The sequence below is a fragment of the Equus przewalskii genome, chromosome 2 (genome assembly GCF_037783145.1).
Source record: "Equus przewalskii isolate Varuska chromosome 2, EquPr2, whole genome shotgun sequence".
Classification (NCBI taxonomy): Eukaryota; Metazoa; Chordata; class Mammalia; order Perissodactyla; family Equidae; genus Equus; species Equus przewalskii.
In genome coordinates, this window is record NC_091832.1 from 70,961,464 (window position 1) to 70,983,943 (window position 22,480).

Below are 22,480 nucleotides of genomic sequence, written 5' to 3' on the forward strand. Positions count from 1 at the left end.
TGAAACAAAATCGGTATAACTTTGCAAGAGCTACATATATAACATTAGCTGTTGGTAATAACACAAATCTCAAATGCAAATATACTTAAATTTTATAATTTTTATGTTATTGTATCTAACATCTCTCAGTCCCTGCTATATTATAAATCACACTCAAAATTGTGAGAAACACAAATGAAAGTATGTCCTTTCCCACATAAAGATAACGCACACATTCTTAGGTGTCAAATGTAGAAACTATGGATTGAGACAACCACAGTCTGTGTTACATATGCAACTTTAGTAACAAAGCAGACTCATTGTTATGTGCTCTGATTATGTGGTTTTCAGATGCCTAAACTTGTCCATTTGGGGATAACTGACATAGATCAACTTGGTTTAATGGCACAGTGTTATAGTCTTTTCAGGCTAATAGTGCAAATGTTATAAATTCAGTGCTACTTTAGAGATGAACGTGTCAACTATTCTGATAAAAATGTCATATACAATAGGAGTGGAGTCAAGAAAGAGATGGGTCTGGATTCTTAATGCTGCTATTTGGCAGTGAAACTGGGTGGGCCTGGATGGGCTGAACACATGCTTACCACTACATTGGCAAGATCAAGGATTACCGGGGAACCGTGATCCCTAGCGAAACCCCCCTTGCTCCACTGCCAGGTCAAACTTGTGGCTCCTGTGGAGAGAAAACCTACTGAAGTGGAGTGGAGATTCACTGAGGCAGGAGATGAGGTATGGGTCATCACAAGATCAGGAAGAATTATCCCCAAACCTGAATTTCCCAGAGCTGATGGCATTGTCCCTGAAACATGGATTGATGACACCAAGAACACATCAGTGGAAGATGCTCTAGAACAAACCTGTATGCCCCATCTAAAGACACTGGAAGAGGAGGCAGTGGAGGCAATGGGGATCCAGGGGACTTAGAAACACAAGAAAGTCTGTTGGTATTGACCCTAGGGAGAACAGCTTCTCCCCTCCTTGACTTAAACTTGAAATCTGGAGCAACCTCTTCTTCAAATGGCAATAAAGAGTTATGATCCTAAAAATTAAAAAAATTAGAAATTTAATTTAAAATTTTAATTAAATTTTAAGCTTGAGACCATTATTCTTGACACCTTTTTGAGTGATAAAGCAAAGCTCCCCATCCCAGTTGCAGAGTCAGGGGTGGTAGAGAGATAGGTAGAAGGTAGAGTGATGGCAGTATTATTTTGTTGTTGTTGTTGTTTTATTTCTGTGGTAACTTTACAGCATTTTAAAGTCATATACTCTACGTTTAAACATTTATCCCTAAAAATACCTGAGCTATGTAACAGTCTAGATGTACCTATATCACTCTTCTACTACAAAGGGGGAGAAAACTTTCTTTCTAAAGCTATGAATTGAAATAAATGACCATTTACAAAAAAAAAAAATTATTTTAAAATTTTACTATCTCATTACCTTAACAGAGAGCAATGCAGCCTAGTCACAAGGAGCCCAGACTCTGGAACCAGACCACCCAAGCTGAGTTCCACTGACACGCTCTCTGTGGCTCAGCTTCCTAATTTGTGAAACAGGGATGCTGAAAATAATAGTCCGTACTACATAGGGTGATCATGAGGATTCACGAGCTGACACATGTAAAGTGCTTAGAATAGTGTGTGTCTAGCACAATGGCAGGACTATGTCTGGACATCTCTCTCTAACAGGAGAGACCCTTTCCATGATTGAACGGAGTGCTTAGAATCTCCATAGTTTGAAACAAAATCTCATCCTTCTCACTTGTCTTCTACTAGTCTGTAAGTACCTGGACTGCTGAGGCTGTATCTTATTCATCATTTTTTCTGGTTCCACTTAACATAGGTGCTTAATAAATGTCTGTTGACATGTATGTTTTTTGAACCACTTGAAAATCTAACATTGGTGTTTCATTCCTTTTCAGTTCTCAGGCATAATTCTTCTTTTTATTTATTGCTGAAGCAGATTTGCCCTGAGCTAACATCTGTTGCCAGTCTTCCTCTTTTTGTCTTTTCTTTATGTGAGCTGCCACCCCAGCATGGCCCCTAACAGACTAGTGGTATATGTCTGCGCCTGGGGACTGAATCTGGGCCGCTACAGCAGAGCATGCTGAACTTAACCACTAGGCCACCAGGGCTGGCCATAATTCTTATATTTGTATAGAATCCTTGCCATGTAACACTATAGCAAAACTATCAGTAATTCACAGTTTAGATTGACTTTTTGTTTAATTTTGCCAGAAAACAGTTGGGTACCAACTATATATGTCAGGCACAATGTTGTTGGGCACTACTGATACGAGAATAATACCAGCATGATCTCAACCCAGGATGAGCTCAAAGTTGCTCATTTAATGCAATATTCTCAATCAAAAGTCCTGAGGCAATGGGAGATTTTAGCATTTTCTGTATGTTTGGAGGAAGTCAGAGCTGTGAGAGACTTTACATTGAGTGGCTCTAGGAAGGCAGAGATGAACCTGAAGGCACCGCCTGTGGAGAGGGTTATATAGAAAAGGGAATCACAAAAGAGAGAAGCAGAGGGTGAGAGAATAAAAAGCATCGTAGATAAACTTAGTTTTACCTGATTTTATTTTTTTTGGACTAACAGTCCTAGGGAAGAGGGTTTTGGGATTATCTTAACCTAAGAGTTCTCAAAATGTCCTCTTGGACCCGCAGCATCAGCAGCCCTTGGGAACTTGTTAAAAATGCAGATTCTTGGGCCGTATTTCAGGCCTTCTGAGTCGGAAGCTCTGGGGGATGGAGCCCAGCAATCTGGTTATCACAGGCCCTCTATGTGGAACCTCTGTCATCACCTAACCAGACTGCATGTAGATAATTATTTACATTCACTGCCTATTAAGTTAACAGTAATGAAACATTTTTTAAAACATCATCATTGTGATCTCTAAATAATTACTGCATATGGGAGTCATGTGTTTCTGCCAGTCCTGAAGATAAAGAAGTAGTTCTTTTCTGCTTTCTCATTAGTGATAAAAATGACATAATTAGACAGCTCACAATACAAAGCAGTATTTGCTTAACATCAGATGATTATTCGTAATAATAAATACCATAGCTATTCAGAGAAAGCAGCCATAACCACAGGTGCAGGGCATTGTGGAGGGTCAGGAGTTCAGGAGAGGTGGGCCGTCCTGCTCTAGCTCTGGGTTCCTAGATGAGCCTTCTGCTTGTTTGTTGCTAAGTAACAAACCACCCCAAACTTGGTGGGCTAAAACAACAATTTATTGTTCTCTCTCATAGTTCTGGGGGTTTCCTGGGCTCAGCTAGGAAGTTCTTGCTTGCATCTCTTTTTGCAGTTGCAGTCTGATTTCAGCTGGGATAGAGTTTCCAAAGGTTTGGCTTGGCTGGATATCAGCAAGCACTTCCTCGCTCACAGTCTTGGCCTCTTTCTGTCTGCACTTAGTGTCTCGTCCTCCAGGGTCTCTCCACATGACTTGGGCTTCTCACAGCGTAGCGGTTTCAGAGAGGTGCTCATCTTATGATGCAGCTGGCTTCTGAGAGAGGAAGTGGAACTCCAAGGCCTCTGAAAGACCTGGAGATGACACCCTATCAATTCTGCTCTGTTCTGTTGGTCACAGCAATCACAGATCAAGTCCTGATTCAAGAGGAGGGAATACACAGGTGTGAACACCTGGAGACACGGTTTATTGGAGAGCCATCTTTTGGAGACCAAGTACCACAAGTCACTTCACTGATAATCTCTGGAAAATGTTGGGTTTAACTTAGAAGATCTCTGGCATGTTCTTGCAAGTAGCTGCACCTTTCCATGGCTCACAAAACTTCCCTCAGTACATTGTAATTCACCAAGGAGAGCAGTAAAATATATCCAGAATAAATATCATCAATTTTCTATTCCCATGGCATTTTATTTTCAGTTGGTTACCAATATGGGCTGTTTCATAAGAAAAACCAAAGAAATTTTTCTTCAGGTTATAAAGCTACTAGCAGCCTCCCAGAAAAATATATCTCTAATGCTGATGAAGCATCTTTGCTTTAGTTTCCTCTCTGCAGTCAGAGCACACTAAGGCACCAGGCTACAACACAATTTCAAAGTGATGATATATAACCAATGAATTGGTGTATGTAAGTTTTTTTTAAAGTCAATAATACCTTATATATTCACTTTAGTGAGGGTTTTTTGGGAACTTTTATCCCATTAAAATTGTTGTTCCTGAATAACATAATGGTTCTATTCTGATCCAAATGTTTTGAAGTACAAGGTTTTGTAGAGAAATACGATGTCCTGTAGGAATTCCTGTTGAGTGGAAATAATTGTGGATTTTCTTAGAATTTTTTGAGTATACAGGCTCTACTGCTCAGAGTATTTATCTCGAGAGATCAAACCAGATGCCATATCCTTGTATGAAAGTCATTAAAGTTTTACCAAAGAAGCAAAATAAAATTCTAAGCTCTAAATCATTAAAAATTACTTTTAAATTGCTTGTTCTCTTAATGTAGTACAGGATTTTTACAAGATTTGAATCTATAGTAAAATCTTTATAAACTATTCTTTGCTAGGATGCCAAAAACATCTTTTCCGTAATATATTACTATAGTGTATAAAATTTTAAAATGAAGGTGATTGGAAATGTTTATACCTTATGCCTTAGACAGTTTCTTCTTTTATGCTATTTACGTTTGAATGCCTAAGCAGAACGTTTTTCTTCACATTTATAGTACACAGTATGTACACAATGAACTACCCGCTGTTCAAATTTAGGTCACAGTCATAGCATATTTTTAAATTATTCTCTACATCAGTTAATTAGGGGATGTGGACCTGTGAATTTGCATAGAAAACATTTTGCTTTATCTTTCTTATCCAGCCACGTTCACTTTGAAGCCTTCCTGGACCACTCTGTATAAGTAGTCAGCCACAGCCCCTCTCCTACCTCCCCAACTCATCTTATTGCTGGTCAGCGTCTAGCACGGGGCCTGGCATAATGAAGATGTACAATGACTATTTGGTGAATGAATGAATACCTTTGTTTCCTTAATTGAGTGGAAAACATTCCCGGTCCCAAATGACTTCAACTTGAACCTTGGGTTTCTAAGATCACCTAGACTAAGCATGAGTCTGTTAAGTGCAGGTTCTCCCAATTCTCAAAGGTGACTGGCTTTTTTGAGTGAAAATATTTGAAAACCTTTTGTAGAAATCTAACGTAGGTAAAATTTAACATAAATACTAAATTATAATACTAATACAAAGGGTAAAATTTAGCATAGAAACTAGCAAGTTATATTTAGTGTTAAGATTTAAAATGTCCTATTTTACAGATTCGTATAAATCACATTTTAAACATTTTAACAGTTGAGTGTTTCTTAATTTAGAAGTAAAAAGGAATGTTAGAATTTTCCATTTTGCCCTCAGAAAACTGGGTCATAACAGCAAAACGAATGGCACAAATGTAAATCACTAGAGCATGGTGAAACAGTGAGTTATTCTCTTCTAGCAAATGATAATATGTTCTGCTAGCTACAGCTTTTCATCATGGAGTTCCAAGGATGCTAAGGAAAATTAGAACGGTTGCCCTCAGTGCAGTAGTACCTTAACTTCACTGTGTCAGAGAAGTGTTTTTAAACTTTGGGGAAAAGGAGTCAAAGAGAAGTTACATAAAATTTTAGATCAGAGAATAGTCCTGGCATTTGCTAAGAAAGGACAATAAGCAAGTTTCTTGACCATGCCAGTTAAGTGTCCCTTTGATCATGTAATGCTGCTCCAGCTAATGGCAAACTGTGCTAGAACAAGAGACCAGTTGTGGGGAAGGGTAGCACATGACAAGTTTTAAGTGAATGGTCTAGTGATGCTATACCATATAACTTTATTTTTTTTTTTGCATCCATTTAAGTAAACTAGTGATTTAAAAATCAGTGGTACTCAGCCAGTTTCACATATTAAAAATGGTAGAAAAATACAGTCATGCATCTCTGATGATGGGGATACATTCTGAGAAATGCATTGTTTGGTGATTTCATCATTGTGCAAATATCACAGAGTGTACTTACACAGCCCTAGATGGTATAGCCTACTATACACTTAGGCTGTATAGTACTAATCTTATGGGACCACCAACGTATATGTGGTCCATCACTGACCAAAATGTCATTATGTGGCACATGACTGTATTTGACTTTTATCTTTTTAAATGAAAGCATTATACTCATTTTAAATATAAGAAATAGTAATGTCACATTTTTAGTCCTCCCTAGGACTATTAATGCTCAGTAGAGAGCATGTGCATCTTTATTATATGGGAAGTTAAAATGGGATTGAGTAATTGTTATTTAGCAACTATTCTATAGATGAGTGTATAAGTTTTCTCTTATTGCTTCTGTGGACTGAATTGCATCCCCCAAAGTTCGTAAGTTTTAATCAAAACTTCCAATGTGACTATATTTGGAGATAGGGCCTTTAGGGAGATAATTAGGGTTAAATGAGCTTGTAAAGTTGGGCCCTAATCCAATAAGATTAATGTTGTTATAAGAAGAGGAAGAGATACCAGAGAGCTCTCGCCACACACATGGAATAAAGGCCATGTGAGGACCCAGTGAGATGGTAGCCATCTACCAGCCAGAAAGAGAGGTCTCACCAGAAACCAACCCTGACAGCACCTTCCTCTTGGACTTCCAGCCTCCAGAATGTGAGAAAACAAATTTCTGTTGTTTAAGCCACCCAGCCTGTGGTATTTGGCAGCCTGAGAAGACTAATATGGCTTCTGAATGAACCGCTCCAAATTTTATTGGCTTAAAACAACCATGATGAGTATTTGCTCAGTTCTGAGGGTCAGGTATTTGAGTACAGTTTGGCAGGGACAGCCCTTCTCTGTTCCATGTGGTGTTGCATGGGGCAGATCAGCAAGGTGAGGAGATTCCAAGGGGACCTCATCCACACATCTGGGGTCTTGGTGCTGGCAGTTGGCTGGGGAGCCACAGTTTTTCTTCATGTGGCCTTTCTCTTTCCACATTATTTCTACTTCTCCTGTGATAAAATGGCCTAGACTCCTTTACATGGCAGACGGGTTCCCTTTTTGTGAAAGTAGAAGCTGTAAATCCTTTTAAAGTCTGGAGTCAGAACTCCCAGAATGTCACTTTCACTATTTTCCATTGGTCAAAACAAGTCATTCCAAATAGTCTGAGACGACTGGGAGATTTTGTGCATGGTAAAATGAAACAGAACATTCTGAGAGTGAGCTCTCCTTTTTGCAATAATTTCAGCTGATTATAGACTACAGTAGACTTTAAAAGATGAGCTTAGGTCACTAAGCAGCATAAATAAGATAAAGCAAAAAAACAGGATGAAGAAAATCTTCTTAAAATTGACTGAATATTACTTTTATCATAACAAACGCTAAATTTTATCTGTTTTATGTTGTGTGATCCCAGGTTTTGCTCAGTATGTAAAATAGTTAATATCTTACATGGACAAGGAAACAACTTGTAAGTATGTATAAGAATCAAAAGAGAACACATCCATTCATTAATTTAAAAACCTAATAATTGTCTATTAAATGCTTACTACCTACTATGAGAGCTTCTGGACACTGGATATACAGTAGTGAACTAACAGAGGCCTTAACTTTGTTATCCCTAAGAAAGTCCCTAACGAAGTCATCAGAGCTTTAAGTTTCTAGTGGGGAGAGACAGATAACAAACAAACAATTATGTATTAAGTCAGGTGGTGAGTACATGGAAAAAACAAAACAGAAGAAGAGAGAAAGTGATTGGAAAGAAATTGAGTAAGGGAAAGTTTGCTATTTTAAATAGAATAATCAGGTTAAAGCTGTCAGAAAAGGCAAAATTTGAACATCTCAAGATAATTAGAGAATTAGACATGCAGAAATCTGGAGGAAGATCCTTCTGTGCAAAGGCCCTAAGACAGGAATGTTCTGGAATATTCTAGCAAGAATGGCTGAAGCACAGTGAGGGAAAAGATGGAATTGAGAAGTATCCAAGGGCCAGACATACAGTCTTTCAAGCTATTGTAAGACTTTATTTCATTCTGAGTGTGATTGAAATTATTCTAGTTTTTAAAAAGCTCTCTGCATGCAGTGTGGAGAATAAACTGTAGGGAAACACAAATTGAACAGAGAACCCATTAGGAAGCTGTTACAGGATTCTGGGGAAAAAAAATAACACAGATGAGTTCCTGGGTGATACTTGAGGTTGTACAGAGAGCTGGTCAGATTCACCGTATACAATGAAAGCAGAGTTGATCTACTTACATAAGAAGTGGGGTGTAAAATACTAATAGTAAAAAATGACAATGCTTTTTGGCCTGAGCAGCTCATTGAAGAGTAAGAGCTATTTCCTTAATTGGCAGCAATGGGAAAAGAGCAAGTTTTGGTATAAAGGAAACCAAGAGTTTAGTTTATATGTAAAGTACCTAACACTGTATCTGGCACATGTTTAAGAGGAAGCTCTGTCCATTTGATATTTTCTATTCCTCCCTTATAACCTTATTTCTACAACACAATAAAAAGTATCCTAAAAAGGGGGGAGGGGCAAAAAAGAGCCAAGCTCTTGACAGCAAAACAGAGCATTCTAGCTAGGAATTTTCATATATTCAGAGTAAATTTGATGTCAGTGAATGGGATGGCTTCCTGGGCAATACACTGTCATCCACTCAGTTTCATGCTAGTTTGGTTAGACTGCATGAACTTAACCAAAAGAAACCCTAAAGCCACTGCTAAGATTAATTTCTCATGACAGTCACTACACATGTACACAGAATTTCAGAAAGAAATTTGTCATAGTACATTGATGATTGTAGAGGTTAAAAAATCATTTAGAATTTAGTACTATGGTTTCGTTACACAGCTATATTTTTTTTCTAAAGAAAAACTACTTTCAGCTGTAACTATGAAATTTCTGTTGGTAAATTCAAGTTTAAAGGTGTGCTAAAACATTAGCAAATTCTATTTACCTTAATACAATTCTTTAACAGTTGAAAATAGTTATTTAAGTAATAAAAGTCACATAAAGTTTCTGTATTTGCAGGAAAATAATCATTTTTGGAGTTTTCTAATAAGATAGATAAATATTCTGGGATAAATGATATGGGTGAGCATCAGGGGTTCTTGTTGATTGAGTTCTTAGCTTATTTTGGCTAAATATACAACCATCCCAGTATGTGCAGTTTTGAAATCCTTTGATGAAGACATAAATTTATAGCGGCTATTTCACATGGAACGATAAACATACTATTTAAATGCTTATGCAGATATTTACTATAAAAAGTCATTTTGCCATTCCATATCTATTTGTTCATTTCCCCGAAAATCGCTTATCCATTGTCCCAACACATAAATTACACTATTTACTTAAAATAATATGTGGATCATATATTAAAATTTTGTATTGAATTTGGTCTACTTTACTGACATTTTCCTTATTTTGTTGCCCTTATAGAAAATGTTCTCCTTATATCATCTTTATTTGTTGCTCAATGGAACAGTTAACTAACGTGCAAATCTTAGTAATAATTTACTAGTGAGATAAAGACCTACTTCTGTTCTGCAGCTTTCTGGCAACAGCACTGGCTTCCTTTGTTGGCTAATTCAATAGTGACTTTAACTATGGGATTTCCAAGGTAGAGTGTTATCAGATCCTGTGTTATTGATGTGACACTAGTTCATTCAACAAATATTTTTGAGCCCCTATGATATGGTAGACATCTTCAACAAATATTTGTCAAATAACGGAATGAGTTGAAGAAATCTGTCTTATAACTATGACTTGAGCAGAATTTTCCTTTGGTTTTTTACTTTGGAATAATTTCAGATTTACAGGAAAATTATGAGGATTTGATAGAATGTTGTCATATACTCATCACCTAGCTTCCCCTAACTGAACATCTTACATAATTGTAATTTTTACATATTGCTTTTGTTAAAGTTAAGAAATTAACATTGATCCTATCCTATTAACTACAGACTGTTTTTAAAGATTTCACCGTTTTTCTGCTCATGTCTATTTTTATGTCCCAGGATCCAATCTAGGATACCACATTGCATTGATCATCATGTCTCCTTATCTCTTTCTCCCCATGACAATTTTTGAGCAGACTTTTGACATCTATGTCCAAAATATTTGAATGTCTAGAGTTTGTGTTTTCATCGATTATTAAGTGTCTATCGTAATACACTGTTCTTGGCACTAGAAAATAGACATGACTAGAATATTCTTATCTTAGAGAGGCTCATAATCTATTGTGAGCAAATAATTCCAGCAATGACATAAGTGCTGTAACAGAGGAATAGTGAGGATATAAGGAAAACCATCTGACTCCCACTGGAATCATTAGATTAGATCTTCAAGGACAGTGAATGAGACTTCTACAGTTAAATGGGAGCATTCAAGACAAGGAATGGCATATGCAAAGGCACAGAGGTGAGAAACACAGCATAGTGACTGACGAGACTGGCATGTGGAGTGAATGAGTGAGTAATAAGAGAATACAAAGACCAGGGGGAGTCAGATCCCAAAGGACTTATATGTTCTACTAAAAAACGTGGGCTTCATTTCTCAGGCAATGAGAGCCACTAAATTTTTTTTTAAGCAGAATCTATAAAGATTTTCCCCTATATTATGTGACAGAGATTGTTATAAGATCATTAGATCATTCTGGGGAGTTATGCCTGTCTACTAGATTTTTATTCAGTACAGTGTGGTTTTCTCAAAGATTGATTTTCCCTTAATGTTCAATAAGGATTAGGAGGGTCTTTAGGACAAAGGCTATCATTCATAAACTTTTTTAGACATTCTCTCTCTTCATAAGTAAATTTTAGTAACAACCAATGAAAACATACTTACATTTCACCTTTATTGTCCAAATTTTCTATATTTTCCTACAAATAAGAAATGTAGTGGGACACAAAATCCAAACCAACAAAAGCAAAAATAAATAAGTGGGACTATATCAAACTAAAAAGCTTCTGTACAGCAAAGGAAACCATCAACAACATGAAAAGGCAACCTACCAAACAGGAGAAAATATTTGGAAATTGTATATCTGGTAAGAGGTTAATATCCAAAATATGTAAGGAACTCATACAACTTAACAGCAAAAAAACAAACAATCCGATGAAAAAAGATGGATATAGGATCTGAGTAGACATTTTTCCAAAGAAGACATACAGATGTCCAGCAAGCCCAAGAAAAGATGTTCAACATCACTAATCATCAGGGAAATGCAAATCAAAACCACAATGAGATGTCACCTCACCCCCTAAAAGACAAGAGATAACAAGTGTTGGAGAGGATGTAGAGAAAAGGGAATTATTGTGCACTCTTGGTGGTAATGTAAATTAGTGCAGCCACTATGAAAAATAGTATGGAGGTTCCTCAAAAAGTTAAAGATAGACTACCATATGATCCAGCAATTCTATTTCTGGGTATTTATCCAGAAGTAGGAAAAGAAAGAAGGAAAAGAAAATACTAATTCGAAAAGATATATGCACTCCCATGTTCATTGCAGCGTTATTTACAATAGCCAAGGTATGGAAACAACCTAAGTGTCCACCAGTGGACAATGGATAAAAAAGATGTGCTGTATATACACAATGGAATATTATTCAGCCATAAAAAAGAAGGAAATCTTGCTGTTTATGACAGCATGGATGGATCTTGTGAGCATTGTGCTAAGTGAAATAAGTCAGACAGAGAAAGACAAATAGTGTATGATCTTACTTATATATGGAATATAAACAAAAATCCTAAATTCGTAGAAACAGAGAATAGATTGCTGGTAGGGTGTGGGGAGTGGGCAACGTGGATGAAGATAGTCAAAATGTACAAACTTCCAGTTGTAAAATAAATAAGTCCTGGGGATGTAATGTCCAGCATGGTGACTATAGTTAATAATGCTGTACTGTATATTTGAAAGTTGATAAGAGAGTAGATCTTAAAAGTTCTCAACACAAGAAAAGAAAACTTTTAACTGTGACGTGATGGATGTTAACTAGACCTATTGTGGTGATCATTTCATAATATATGCAAATATAGAATCATTATGTTGTATATCTGAAACTAATAAAATGTTATATGTTAACTATATCTCAATAAAAAAAAATTTAATGGATGTGGACAGAACTGAGGGCTGTAGAAGAACACAAAGAATGTTGCTCAAACCTGGAATGGTTTTCTGAATGTGGAAAAAAGTTGTTAATTTTATAAAAGAATGAACATTTTTAAATCCCAACTTAATAGTTTGCTGAAATCGCCAAGTCAAGCACCAAAGGAAGGAATTTTATTCTGAATTTATACAAGGCACAGGGGATAAAATTATACATTTTCAAGCAAGGCCAGGCTGTTTTTTGTCTGTTTTAGAAGCCAGTATTGTTCAGACCTTGCTACTCAATGTATGATCAGCATCACCGGGGAGCTACTGGATCACTACCTGCTTTTGTAACAGGATCCTCTGTGATTCGTATGCACATTCAAGTTTTAGAAGCACTAACTTAAGACATTGGTTATTAGATTTTTAAATTTTTATGAAGAAATATGTGATAGCCATAAATAAAATCACGGCTGTAGTTTATTTTTAAAAGAAGAAAACTTGTCAAGACAATGTGCTTGCTAAAATTCTTCTAGAAAGGAAAGAACATTGTGTGTGCCTATCAATCTTTTTGAATATGCGTTTTATTTTTACCTAACAGCATGCAGGGACAAATGGGAGCACTGTTTTTAAGCATCTCTAAATGCTACTTCATTATATTTCACTCCTTCTGATTCTGCTTTTTTAATGACTGAGTGAAATTTACTATATCAATCTTGCAAGAAAGTTTTAGATATGTAACTTTAAATGCTGAATTCTTTAACCTACCACGTAAATATTTGGGTTTATGTCAAGCTTTAATATGACTTTTATAAAATTCTGAATTTCTTGGGAATTTAAGTATAATATCTTTGTATTCTTTGTGATTTCTGCAAGAACTATAATTCCCGACTGTATTTTAAGTGAAATTTTAATAAATGAAAGATAGAAATAATTTACCTTTCAGAGGACCTATGCCCTTTTCAAATTATTTCCTTATATATTTAAAAGTGTCTGGTTAGGGGCTTATTATATACAAAAGTATTGTTAGAGCTACAGTGATTTTTGCCTTCAGGAAATTAGCATCAAAGTCTGGGATGCTAGCTTGCTCATGAATAATTCTGATTCATTTATTTATTTATTGTTATTAATCTAAGACAGGGATCAGCAAACTTTCTGTAAAGGGCCAGATAGTAAACATTTTAGCTTTTGTGGCCCATACAGTCTCTGTCTTACCTACTCAATTTTGCCATTGTAGCATGAAAGTAGCCATAGCTAATAAATATATAAATGAGCATGAACTTGTTCCAATAAAACTTTATTCATGAACACTGAAATTTCAACTTTATATCTTATTCTTCTTTTGATTTTTTTTGTAGTCACTTGAAATTGTAAAAGCCATTCTTAGCTCGTAGGCTAAACATAACAGCCAGTGGGCTGGATTTGGCCCGCAGGCTATAGTTGGCTGACATCTGATAGAACGCATTGAGTATATGAATGTATATTGATGGTAGTTTACTATTGATTATAGATTTAATAGGAACCTGATGAGTTCCTGGTATCTAAGCTATAACATTGCTATTATGTTTTTGTTGATTTGAGAAGAAAACCAGAGACAGAAAGAGATAGAAGTAAAGAGAACTAAAAATCATTGAGAATGTATTATGTACTAAACACTGTGCTCAGCATTTTCCATGTTTCATTTTATTTAAACTCCCCCATATCCCAGTGAAATAGGTAGCATCATTGCCATTTTACACAAGAAAAATTGAGGCTTAAATAACTTTTCAAGGTCACGCAGCAAGTCAATGGCAGAATTAATCCAAGTCTGGCTTCACATCCTGAGATGTTTGCACTATAACACATTGGCCACAATGACTCACCAACAGGAATGCATGCTGTATACTAAAAAGATTTATTTTTTGAGTCAGATGAGAGAAAGTGTCACAGAGAATGTAGTGTTTATTTGGAACCTTGCGGTGGAATTCTGACAAGCAGTAGGAAAGTAGAGGGAGGCATTCCAAATACAGGGGCAAAGCTAAGAAGATAGAAGTTCGAGGTTAAAAAGTAGGCAGATGGAAGACCACTTTTGAATTCCCAGTGGATGTGACATTGTTAACTTACTCCCCTTCATTTCTCTGCCTCTTCCTCTTTGTAATTTTCAGCTTTTGTAGCCTGATAAAAAAGAATTGATTCACATTCTTCTTTTTACTTATTTGTCTCTATTCTTGACCCAAATTTTCAAAAAGTAAACTCATTGCTGCTCCCCTGGCAATTCTGTGTCCCGAAGAAAAATTTCAGAAGGAGCCTCCAATTTCCACCAATTGTACTTGGCAGTGTGCTGTAATAAAAGACTAAGGAGGTAGCTGGTAGAGGTTGTGTCTTTCACACACCATCGCCTTTTGTACTTTCTCAAAGCAGATTACAGCCGCATAGCTATTTAGATGATATGCAAATTATATCTGGTCACAGTATTTGAGCTAGATAATAATTACTACATAGGTAGAGTGGTGCCTGTTTCATTGACACAACTATGCACCTTATTACAGACTCTGTATTTGTTGTATGGTGAGAATGTTGAGAAACATAATCTGCATTTTCCTCTTAATAACTCAGTCTCATATGTAATATGTGTTTAATTTTTAGGCACTTTAATTCTTCTTTGTTCAGGGATCCCTCATAGCCCAAAGAGCTGAGGTAACACAATTAGAAGTTAGTACAGAACATCTGCGCTAGAGTCCAGAGTAAATGTTAGAAAAATGATATGAGAAAGTTCTACCCTAACAGAGGTTCCCCATGTCTTTGGGTTAGCATTTTCTACAGTGCACATGATTCTATAGGATAAAGAAAGAATAAAAAAATGTGTGAAAGAACCTCTCACAAAGAAAATCTACAGTATCAAACAGTGTTCGATTTTTATGCAGGAGATGGAAGACATGACTTTGTATTTTGAGGGTCAAACTCAAATATGTTTCTCATGTCCTAATGTTTATTTAGGGAAAAGTAAGCGGTTTTCATGGAGTCTTAAAGAGGTAAGAGATCAGTAGAGTCTCTGTTGCTACTAAAGACCATTTTCCAAGATTTAAGAAATGTCCTGTCCTTTATAACTGTTAAATTATATGATGAAACGAAAAAGAGGAAACACCGTCAGGAAACATTTTATAAGTGGTGACTCCTGTAATTCACAGGATGCAGCATATTTTGAAATAGTAACCTGGGGACTGTCTGCTTATGACAATATCATCCTAAAGTACCTCTAGCTATAACATGTTGAAATAGCATGCATTGGGGAAGCTACAGCCATGAGTCCAACTCTTCTTTCCTAAATAATACTTTTGGCTGATCTAAGCTGCCCCTAGATCTTTAAAGCCAACTGTCTTATCCACACAACCTACCCAGGCAGGATCCAGAAAGCAAGCTGTGAGCTGCAGTACTTGCCTTTGACAATTATCCTGGTCGCCTTTCTGCTTTATGTTTCTACTTTTTCTCTTGCTCTCTCTTTCTTAGTTCCCAGATTCCAGCCCTTGCTCCCTTGGAGCCTTCATTTCAGGACTACCTTCAGTCAGTCGTGCAGATTTTCTCTCTCTTATTTGCCAAGACTGTACTTTTCTTCCTGGTATTGGCTTTGGTTTTAGTTTTGGCCTGTGTATTCTCCACAAGGAAGAATCCTGTTCACTTAAGTAGGCATATTTTTAACTCTTCTATCTCTAACACAGGCTTATATCTATGTTCATGGTTCTTCGCATCTAGATTGTGGCCTGCTTCATAGGTGAGAGTTCAGGACAAGGGTTTGCTGAAAGGCAGCAGAGGAAGAGTGGGAGTTGCTGATAGATAGACTTAACGACAAAATTACAGCTATGGTTAAGGACAAGTGCAAATACAGTAGCCTATTTTCAGAAGTAATTATCTTTTATCTCCTTTTATTTTTTTGCCTCTGTTAAGATCAATTTTCCTCATTTCATCTAATGTTTCAGTTGAAGTTTAACTCCGTTTTCAGAATACCATCAAAGTGGGTAAGGTAGTATGTCTATGTACTTTTATTATTTTTCTTTGATAGCTAATCTGTTCAGTCTACATGACTTGACTGTCCAAGAATATGACTTCTCATGCTTTTGCAGTAACCGTAGTAGTCTCTAATTAAAAGTCACTAGGCTCACTGCCTCCCTTGTACAGAACTGACACTGAGGTGAGATTCCTTCTAACGTCAAGGAGAAATCGATTTCTTTAGATCTATTTCTTTAAAATGCACTTTTAATAAATGTACACACATATAATCCAAATAACCCTATAAACTAGTATGTTTTCCTCCCCTAAGGAATCGTTCATAATAGTTAAGCATCATAGCATGTACTACGGGAGCTTCATATTTCGCATCTTATAGAGCCCATGAACGGGTCACATGGCTCTAGGATTACATCTTACTCTTCATTCACACTCCCCTGGACGTGCTGATTCTGATTTTTGGCTTTCACAGTCTTCAACCCATTATTCTAATCTTTGTTTTTTCAGTGTTTCGCCATTTCACTTGCTCAAGTTTCCATGGTATTTCCAAGCTGCTGCTGACTGCTCCTTTAATTGTGGACTTCTCTTCTTGTTTACTTTTATTTTCCACTTTTCCTCCCTATTGCACAATCCCGTGCTGTACTTAGGCTTTCTTCTGTGTCTTTACTCTCATTGTTTGTTTTGCTTAGAATGTCTTCTCTCCTCAACACTTAGCTGTATCGTGTACATGATTTTAAGTCCAGCTCATGTTGTTTACATAAACCCTTTCCTGAGAAACAGGCGCTCCTTGATCAGTCTTTAATTTCCTTTGTGCTTATGATCTCGACTAAAATACCTGGCAATTAATCATACATGACTTTTTTCACTAACTTGTGTTGTTTCCCTAACTTGATTGTAAATTTCATAAATGTAAGGAATTAAAATTTTTGCTCCACAAAGTCTGACAGTACTAGACATGAGCAAATTCTTAGAAGACTGTTCTTTCTAATGAAAATACATGTGCTCTCTGTACGGTATCAGGACAGCTACAATTAATTTAACCTCGAAGCATTTGCTTCTTAATATGAAAAAAAATGTAGCTAATGATACTATCTGATTTGACAGTAATATTGCTAATGAACCATTAAAACATAAAATGCACCATGTAATACCATTTTAAGGCATTGGTTATTTAGTTTAAAATGCCATTATTGTATGTTTTATGCCTTTATTTTTATAGCTAGATTTTGATTTTGTACCTTATGTAGGTTTGCATTGTGCTGTAACAGAAAGACACACTGTGGCAAAGAAACTAGGTAGAATGGTGAAAAAGCAAAACGTAATCAAGAGGAAGGGGCCGGCTGGTGGTGTAGTGGTGAAGCTTGTAGTGCTCTGCTTCAGCGACCCAAGTTTGCAGGTTTGGATCCTGGGTGCGGACCTACACCACTCGGCAACCCGTGCTGTAGCAGCAGCACACATACAAAATAGAGGAAGATTGGCACAGGTGTTAGTTCAGGGCCAATCTTCCTCACCAAAAACGAGAGAGAGAGAGAGAGAGAGTAGTGATTAGTGATGGCTGGGGATGAACATAGAGACATCTGCATTGGGCAATATTACTATACCTTTAGAATTTTGATAGTAGTCAACAGAAATAAAAACAGTTAAATCATGTGTTTCTTTTCCTTCTAAGAAACTATAATAACTACAAAGCAATTTTTAGTCCCCAGATATGAAATTGAAAACTAAGAGAAATAATTACAAACTAAAAGTAACTTAGCATACACAAAGGGAAACTAAGTTATCTAAGAGGCAGGTGGTTATTGAAGTCATATTGGCTTAGAACATTGTGTAAATTTCAGGTGTACATTATTATGTATGAGTTTCTGCGTAGACTGCATCATGTTCACCACCAATAGTCTAGTTTTTATCTGTCACCATCCATCTGGGGCCCTTTACCCCTTTCACCCTCCCCTACCCCTTTTCCCTCTGATCGCCACTAATCTGTTCTCTTTATCCGTGTGTTTGTTTATCTTCCACATGTGAGTGAAATCAGACGGTGTTTTGTCTTTCTCTGTCTGCCTTCGTGCACTTAGTATAGTACCCTCAAGGTCCATCCATGTTGCAAATGGGACAATTTTGTCTTTTTATAGCTGAGTAGTATTCCATTGTATATATACCACATCTTTATCCGTTTATCTGTTGATGGGCACTTGGGTTGCTTCCGTGGCGTGGATATTGTGAATAATGCTGCAATGAGCACAGAGATGCATAAACCTCTTTGAATTGTTGATTTCAAGTTCTTTGGATAAATACCCAGTAGTGGGATGGCTGGAACATATGGTATTCCTATTTTTAAGTTTTCCATAGTGACTGTACCAGTTGGCATCCCTACCAGTGGTGTATGAGGGTTCCCTTTCCTCCACATCCTCTCCAATGTTTGTTATTTCTTGTTTTGTTAATTATAGCCATTCTGACAGGTGTAAGATAGTATCTCATTGTCGTTTTGATTTGCATTTCCCTAATAATTAGTGATGTTGAACATCTTTGAATGTGCCTGCTGACCTTCTGTATATCTTCTTTGGAAAAATGTCTGTTCCTATTCTCTGCCTATTTTTTTTCTTTTTTTGCTGAGGAAGATTAGCCCTGAGCTAGTATCTGTGCCAATCTTCCTCCACTTTTTTTTATATGTGGCTTGCTGTCACAGCATGGCTGAAGAGTGGAGTAGATCCATGCCCAAGATCCGAACCTGTGAACCTGGGCCACTGAAATGGAGCATGCCAAACTTAACCACTATGCCATGGGGCCTGCCCCACCTCTGCCCATTCTTTTGACTGGGTTGTTTGTGTTTTTGTTGTTGAGTTGTATGAATTCTTTATATATTTTAGAGATTAACCCCTTGTCAGATATATGACTTGCAAATATTTTTTCCCACCTGGTGGGTTGTCTTTTTGTTTTGTTCATGGTTTCCTTTGCCTTGCAGAAGCTTTTTAGTCTGATGAAGTCCCATTTGTTTATGTTTTCTCTTGTTTCCCTTGCCTGAGTAGACATGGTATTCAAAAAAGATACTGCTAAGACCGATGTCAAAGAGGGTACTCCCTATGTTTTCTTTTAGGAGTTTCATGGTTTCAGATCTTACATTCAAGTCTTTAATCCATTTTGAGTTGATTTTTGTGCATGGTGTAAGATAATGGTCTATTTTCATTCTTTTGCATGTGGCTGTCCAGTTTTCCAAACACCATATATTGAAAAGACTTCCTTTCTCCATTGTGTGTTCTTGACTCCCTTCTCGAAGATTAGCTGTCCATAGATGTGTGGTTTTATTTCTGGGCTTTCAGTTCTGTTCCATTGATCTGTGTGTCTGTTTTCTGCCAGTACCATGCTATTTTGATTACTATAGCTTTGTAGTATATTTTCATGTCAGGGATTGTGATGCCTCCAGCTTTGTTCTTTTTTCTTATTATTGCTTTGGCTATTTGGGTCTTTTGTTGTTCCTCATAAATTTCAGGATTCCTTGTTCTATCTCCATGCGGAATGTCATTGGGATTCTGATTGGATTGCATTGAATCTATAGATTGCCTTAGGTAACATGGACATTTTAACTATGTTTATTCTTCCAATCCATGAGCATGGAATATCTTTCCCTTCCTTTATGTCTTCTTCAATTTCTTTCAGTAATGTCTTATAGTTTTCAGTGTGTAGGTCTTTCACCTTTTTGGTTAAATTTATTCCTAGATATTGTATTCTTTTTGGTGCCATTGTAAATGGGACTGTATTCTTAACTTCTCTTTCTGCTAATTCATTATTAGTGTATAGAAATGCATCTGATTTTTGAATGTTGCTTTCTAGTTTCCTATTTTTCCTCTAAAAAATTACCACAGGGGCTGGCCCAGTGGCACAGTTAAGTTCACACATTCCGCTTTGGTGGCCCAGGGTTCACCAGTTCAGATCCCGGGTGTGGACATGGCACCGCTTGGCAAGCCATGCTGTGGCAGGCATCCTACATAGAAAATACAGGAAGATGGGCTCGGATGTTAGTTCAGGGCCCGTCTTCCTCAACAAAAAGAGGAGGATTGGCACCAGATGTTAGCTCAGGGCTAATCGTCCAAAAAAAAAAAAAATTACCACAAATTTAGTGACTTGTTCACAAATTTATTATTTTACAGTTCTGGATGTCAGAAATCTAAAACTGGTCTATAGGGCTGTGTTTCTTCAGGAGACTCAAAGAGAGAACCCATTTCCTTGCCTTTTCTAGCTTCTAGAAGCTGCCTGCTCTCCTTGGCTTGTGCCCACACATCATTCTGACCTCTGCTTACATTGTCATATCTCCTTCTCAAACTCTGGCCCCCCCTGCCTGCCTCTTATAAGGATCCTGTGATTATATTAGGTCCACCTGGATAACCCAACATAATGTCTCCATCGCAAGATCCTTAACTTAATCATATCTTCAAAACTCCTTTTGCCATATGAGGTAACAGATTCATAGGTTTTGGGGATTTGGACAGTGACTCTGTGCAGGGACATTATTCTGGCTATCATAGGTACAAACATATTAAGACTGCAGCTCATCATCTTCCCACTTTTAAGTACATGGAAAAGAGTAACAAAAACATGTTTAAATCTGGGATTTTTAGACGATATTCCTGGGAAATTATCATGTAAAGTGAAATACCTTTCTGCAAGTGAATTTAGGTTGAGAATTTTCACAAGTCAGAATTTTATAATGTATTGTTCCTCATTTATACCATTTCTTTGTACGTGTGCTGATTCAAAAATGTTCAAATAATTATTTGTTGTTCACTGAATGTGCTATTTTCATTCATATCCCCCAAGCTTGTATAAAAGGCAAATGCTGCCTACATTTTAAAAGTTCTGTAAATAAGTACCCTGTATTTAAATACAGATCTGGAATTTCATTATGTTTGTCGAACTTTCTAATGATATAGAGGTAACATCTCAACAAAATGTCTCAGTGATATTTAAGGAGCATTTTTATAAACAATGTAAATTCATCCCACGGAAAATAGATCATGGAAATTTAATCATTTTTTTAATTACTGAGAGGGACTATTAAGATGCCACTGTCACTTTAAAAGCATGGCCACCATCAGGTTAAGTTAGCAAGATTACCTAAAAATAAATTAATCAACAGTAATTGTTCACTTGTGCTCAGCATAATCTGAAACCTTTTGGGTAACACAAAATAAATGTAAGCATGACCTTTTCTACCTGTCTATTTGGGAAGATTAGGTAGATAGTCTATTCATGTAAACTAAATTTCTTTAGAAATCGAACAATGAGCATGGTTGTTGGATTAGAGGAGTCAGGAAACTTTTCTGGTGGATGCGATTTTGAATTAAGCCATACAGATGCATTGGATAGGCAAAAATGACACCATGGATCAATATGGAGTTTATTAGAAACAATGGTGTGAAGAGAAAACCAGGGCTGGAGTGAGATGATATTGAGGGGTCTATTTTTGAATCCGTACAGAGGGATCAGATTAAAAGATCCTTTAGGACAAGTAGAGGAATTTAGACTTGGTAATTTGTAGGACATGTAAAAATCAACAAATCAAACAAAGAAAACCATAGAATGCACAGTCTCCCCACACCACAGCACACGCTAGAAAATATGCTTTGGGCTGTTGAGGGGCAGTGATGGAGATTTTTGTCTGTTCTTTTCGCTGATATTCAAGGTGCCCAGAACAATGCCTAATATATATTTATTGAATTTTATTGAATGAATGAATTACTTGAATTAATTTTCCATGTAACATTTTTGTAAAAAATCAACTTTAAATTTAATATTTTAGTATAAATGATATGACATCAATTTGGTGCTGTATGGATATAGATTAGGTTTCTTCTTTTTCCCTAGATGTACTAAACGTACAGGATGAGGAGCTGGTTTCATATTTTCCATAACAGAGACCTAAGAAGTAGGGAGGCTGTGAGACAGTGGACTATCCACCTGACAATAGAAAGATTACTTTGTTCAGGCTCCTCTCTAAGGCCCAACCGTCCTCAGAATCTCCAAGGCAGACAGAGACTTTTCTAGAGGAAAGCCTTTTCCTTAAACTGACTAAGAAGCAGAACATTCTGACAAACTTCCATGATGTATGTGTGGATTTGTCCTGTTTTTTCTTTATACTATTTTATCCTTTGAAATATCAAGATGACTCAGTAAATGAATAAGGTGTATACAGGGAAAGTGCAATTTTCCATTAAATTCATGTCCAAAATATTGAGTTGCTAATAATAAGTTAGTTTATAGAACTAATGTGATTTGCAATTGATGTAAAGATCTATAATTGTAACATTACTAGGGCTGAGTTCAATAATTCAAAGACCTAGGCTTTTTTTTTTTTGTCACTTAACTATTAGACAAGCTAATTTAGAAATATTATTCATGATGATTTTTCATACCATTTGAAAATTATCCTGCTTTT

At 36.6% G+C, this 22,480-nt stretch overlaps 1 protein-coding gene across 10 annotated transcripts in view; it reads left to right on the forward strand.

Annotated features, from left to right (window-relative positions):
- Positions 1–22,480, forward strand: part of MARCHF1 (membrane associated ring-CH-type finger 1) — a 755,838-nt gene that overhangs the window by 352,392 nt on the left and 380,966 nt on the right. Inside the window, exon 1 of one of the 10 annotated variants that reach the window (XM_070608401.1) lies at positions 10,287–10,406. The exons of the other annotated variants lie outside the window; for them this stretch is intronic. Coding sequence (XP_070464502.1) covers positions 10,343–10,406 — 64 coding nt within the window. The 5' untranslated portion in view covers positions 10,287–10,342. Of the gene's footprint in view, positions 1–10,286; positions 10,407–22,480 lie in introns of those variants that run through there. 10 annotated transcript variants of the gene reach the window in all.